This window comes from Poecilia formosa, unplaced genomic scaffold (genome assembly GCF_000485575.1).
Source record: "Poecilia formosa unplaced genomic scaffold, Poecilia_formosa-5.1.2 Scaffold715, whole genome shotgun sequence".
NCBI lineage: Eukaryota > Metazoa > Chordata > Actinopteri > Cyprinodontiformes > Poeciliidae > Poecilia > Poecilia formosa.
The window spans coordinates 21,329-25,349 of NW_006800654.1; the positions used below are offsets into that span (position 1 = coordinate 21,329).

The following is a 4,021-nucleotide window of genomic DNA, read 5'->3' on the forward strand; positions in this document are numbered from 1 at the left end:
TGTCCACCCGCCACCATGTTGTCCAGTGACGTCACCAACCAGGAAGTGAGCTCGCGGGTCTCTGTGGCAGCGGCTGAGGCTCGCGTACCAAAACAGCTCTTCTTCCTCCTCATCATCATCATCATCCTCCGCCTCCTCCTCTCGGACCATGGACCGGTGAGAACAGGGCCCGTCCCGAACCTTCCCGAACCTTTCCGAACCCCTCTTCTCGTGCTTCCCGCTGGCTGAACCCCACCTGCAGCCCCCGTCCCCCTCCTGGTTCCGCTGTTGTTTACCTGCTGTTGTTTACCTGGCCCTGCTGGCGCTCGCGCTCCTTTCTCGGTTCGGAGTTCGGTGAACAAACAGTGTTGGGTTGACTGGCTTAAAATCTCGCGATGCTTCGCCCTCAGACGACACTATAGATGTAACTGGAGCTCTGGTTTGACTGGGTTCCAGTCAAACCAGTTTGAACCAGTTAGACAGAAAACATCCGGGTCCTGGAGGTTTCTGATCTGACTGGGTTCATAACCCTTAGCTGGTTCCGGTTCCGGTTCGGACCTGACTGTCAAAGAACGTTCTCCAAGGACCACAGAACTGAACCGGAACCTCTCTGTGGGTCTGCTCGTTAACAGGCAGCAGGTGAATAAAGTGGTTCCGACCCGTGTGGGCGGAGTCACCACCTCGACCAGGTGAGCTGTTGCAGGAAGCGTGGCCGGTTCTGGTTCTGAAGGTTCAGTTAGGTCTCAGTCACCTGGTCAAAGTGGGTCCAAACCCACTGCTGCCGGTTGTGAGGAGCCGAACTGGAGAGGAACTGGATCCTCATCGACCCACCTGAGTCTGGTCCAGGAAGCAGGATTACCTGACTGATCAGAACCCGATCAGAGTCTGACTGAAGGTCTCCTGCTGATGCAGTCAATGACTCACCTGTATGTTTACCTGCAGGAGTCAACGCTCAGATCACCTGTTGGTTGCTGTGAGAACATGAGCTCCGCCCACCTGTCCACAGGTGAGTCGTCCATCTTCAGCCTCCTTCTGTCCTCTGGGATACTGTCTTCACCTTCAGGTGTCTCCTCACGTGTTACTTTGTTTCCAGTGGATGGCACTGATAGGTTGTGTGTTTCTGAGCGCGCTCAGTGCGTCCCTTCTCCAGTGCTGCACCTGCGGCAGCTACCTGCTGACACCTCTGAACAGGAAGTGGTCGACCTGGCACTTCCCTTCGGCAGAGTCTCCAAACTGATCACACTGAGGACCAAAAACCAGGTAACTGGTCCCATTAGCGACAAAACAAGGTAACTGGTCCCATTAGAGCCAAAACCAGGCAACTGGTCGCACTGGACCCAAAACCAGGTAACTGGTCCCATTAGATCCGTCCTGTTTTTACTGAAGGATTGTAAGAAATAATAATAATAATAATAATAATTGATCTGGTTTTGGATCCATTGATAAATCTTTTTTTATTCGTTTTTTCAGGCGTTTCTTGAGATGGCGTCGGAGGAAGCAGCCGTTACCATGGTGAACTACTACGCCTCAGCCCCGCCCACCATCAGGAACCAGCCAGTCTTCATTCAGTACTCCACCCACAGAGAGCTGAAAACAGACAATCTGACCAATCAGGTGAAGAGGAGCCTCTTAGGCCCCGCCCACTGTATTGTGAGCAACAGAGTGGGCGGAGCCTCAGCTAGTAATCTGTCTCCATACAGCAGAGGGCGCTGCAGGCCATCAGCACGGCAGCAGTGCATTCTGGGAGCCTGGCATCGTCAGAGGGGCGGGGCTTAATCCCGGCGCCCAGCGCGGTTCTGAGGATCATCGTGGAGAACCTGTTCTACCCAGTGACCCTGGAGGTCCTGCAGCAGGTCGACAGGCTGCTCCGCTGTTACAGTTGGCCTGGTTGACTGGTTGTTTGTTTATTTATGTTTTTATTTGTTTGTTTTTGTGCTGCTGCTCAGATCTTCAGTAAATTCGGCTCCGTCCTGAAGATCATCACCTTCACCAGGAACAACCAGTTCCAGGCTCTGCTGCAGTTCAGCGACGCCGTCCACGCTCAACACGCCAAGGCGGTGAGTCGCACTCACACTGATGCATGTAGAGCGGGCGGCCTGCAGAGGGCGCCGCCCACCAACCAGCTGCTGTGTTTCAGTCTCTGGATGGCCAGAACATCTACAACGGCTGCTGCACGCTGCGCATTGACTTCTCCAAACTGAGCGCGCTCAACGTCAAGTACAACAATGACAAGAGCCGCGACTTCACCAGAGCCGACCTGCCGAGTGGAGAGCTGGACCCGGCCGGCGCCGCCGCCTTTGGTGGGTGGAGCCTGCCGCACTTCCCTGCCCAGCCAGCAGGCGTCCGCTCTGGCTGACTGTCTGTGGGCGGGGCTTCTGCTCCACCTGTGTGTGTTTCAGGTGTAGCTCTGCCACCATACGGAGCCGCAGCGTTCCCGCCCTCCTTCCACCAGCACACGGGTGAGTCACATGACCTCCAGGTGGGCGGGGCATCGATCACCTGCAATCAGACACTATGACATCACTCAGGATATTCAAGCAGTTAGCTGCAGTTTGTTGTTTGAGCCACTACATGTCACTGCACTCCAAACAGTTTATATTATTACAGTAAATCAAAATGATTTCATAGAAGTTTTTAAATGTGTAAAAACTTCAAAAGATTTTCTGTGAATTTAAAAATGATCAGAAGGTAATTCCATTTAATTTATTCTGATTTTAATTTCATAATCACTGGGAGAAATTTCTTTATTAATGTCTGATGTGAAAGTAATTCAAGTAAAGAATATTGTTTAATTCCAAACTCAGTTAGTTGGTGAATGTCTGACCCTGCTCCACCAGGGGGCGCCACCAGGTTACTGTCTCACCTGTGCCCCCAGGTCTCCCCGTGGCGGCCGTCCCCGGCTCGCTGATGTCCCCTCCTCGCATGGCGCTGCAGGTGGCACCCCCTGCGGGCTACTCGGTGCTGCTGGTGTCCAACCTGGACCCGGAGGTGAGAGGTCACGCGGTAACGCAGCAGCTAACCAATGGCAGCGCAGCGCTCTGACCTACGTGTGTTTGTGTCCACAGAGAGTTTCCCCCCACTGCCTCTTCATCCTGTTTGGTGAGACTGGCTGCCGTCATTCCGGCTGTGCCCAGCAGGGGGAGCCTGACCTGCGATCTGTGTTTCAGGAGTTTACGGCGACGTCCAGCGAGTCAAGATCCTGTTCAACAAGAAGGAGAACGCGCTCGTCCAGATGAGCGACGCCACGCAGGCGCAGCTCGGTCAGAATCAGCTCTAATAAAATATATTTATTGTCTCTAAAATTCAGTTGTGTTTTCATAACCGGATCCTGGTTGTTTTATTGAGTGGCACGGTTTGTCTTTAAATGGACGATTTATTCTGACGAGAACAGAACAATTACATTTGTGAAATAGTTTTCCTTTCTATATTTGTCCTAAATATATTTAATAGTTTTATTATTTTAATTGTGTAAATATTTTTAAGTTTAATTTCTTTTATTTGAATTTTTTCAACATATTATAATCATAAAGATTTATTTATTTCTTATATTTGTGGATGATATTCAGGTTTTTATATTGTTCTCTCTGCAGCGATGAGCCACCTGAACGGCCAGCGTCTCCATGGAAACGTGATCCGGGTGACCCTGTCCAAGCACCCGGTGGTGCAGCTGCCGCGCGGGGGGGCGGGGCCAGAGGAGCAGACGCTGACGCAGGACTTCTCAGGCTCCGCCCTCCACCGCTTCAAGAAGCCCGGCTCCAAGAACTTCAACAACATCTTCCCTCCGTCAGCGACGCTGCACCTGTCCAACATCCCGTAAGGCCCCGCCCACTTCCTGTCTGCTGGGCCCCGCCCACTTCCTGTCTGATGTCTGTTGTCTCGTCCTCACAGTGTGTGTTTTTGGTGCATTGTCAGGACTGTCTTCCTGTGTGTGTGTGTGTGTGTGTGTGTGTGTGTGTGTGTGTTTGGTGCATTGTCAGGACTGTCTTCCTGTGTGTGTGTGTGTGTGTGTGTGTGTGTTTTTGGTTTGGTGCATTGTCAGGAC

The 4,021-nt window shown here is 52.2% G+C and overlaps 1 protein-coding gene across 2 annotated transcripts in view; it reads left to right on the top strand.

Moving 5' to 3' along the window:
* The window catches only part of LOC103131065 (polypyrimidine tract-binding protein 3), a 5,724-nt gene continuing 1,703 nt past the window's right edge, over nt 1–4,021 (top strand). The window contains exons 1-12 of one of the 2 annotated variants that reach the window (XM_007542623.2): nt 1–156; nt 922–985; nt 1,073–1,239; nt 1,450–1,593; nt 1,680–1,832; nt 1,926–2,036; nt 2,117–2,279; nt 2,379–2,438; nt 2,855–2,967; nt 3,045–3,078; nt 3,147–3,239; nt 3,570–3,792. In XM_007542623.2, coding sequence (XP_007542685.1) covers nt 16–156; nt 922–985; nt 1,073–1,239; nt 1,450–1,593; nt 1,680–1,832; nt 1,926–2,036; nt 2,117–2,279; nt 2,379–2,438; nt 2,855–2,967; nt 3,045–3,078; nt 3,147–3,239; nt 3,570–3,792 — 1,466 coding nt within the window. In that variant the 5' untranslated portion in view covers nt 1–15. The remainder of the gene's footprint in view (nt 157–921; nt 986–1,072; nt 1,240–1,449; nt 1,594–1,679; nt 1,833–1,925; nt 2,037–2,116; nt 2,280–2,378; nt 2,439–2,854; nt 2,968–3,044; nt 3,079–3,146; nt 3,240–3,569; nt 3,793–4,021) is intronic. The other variant, XM_007542624.2, reaches the window with a different exon arrangement.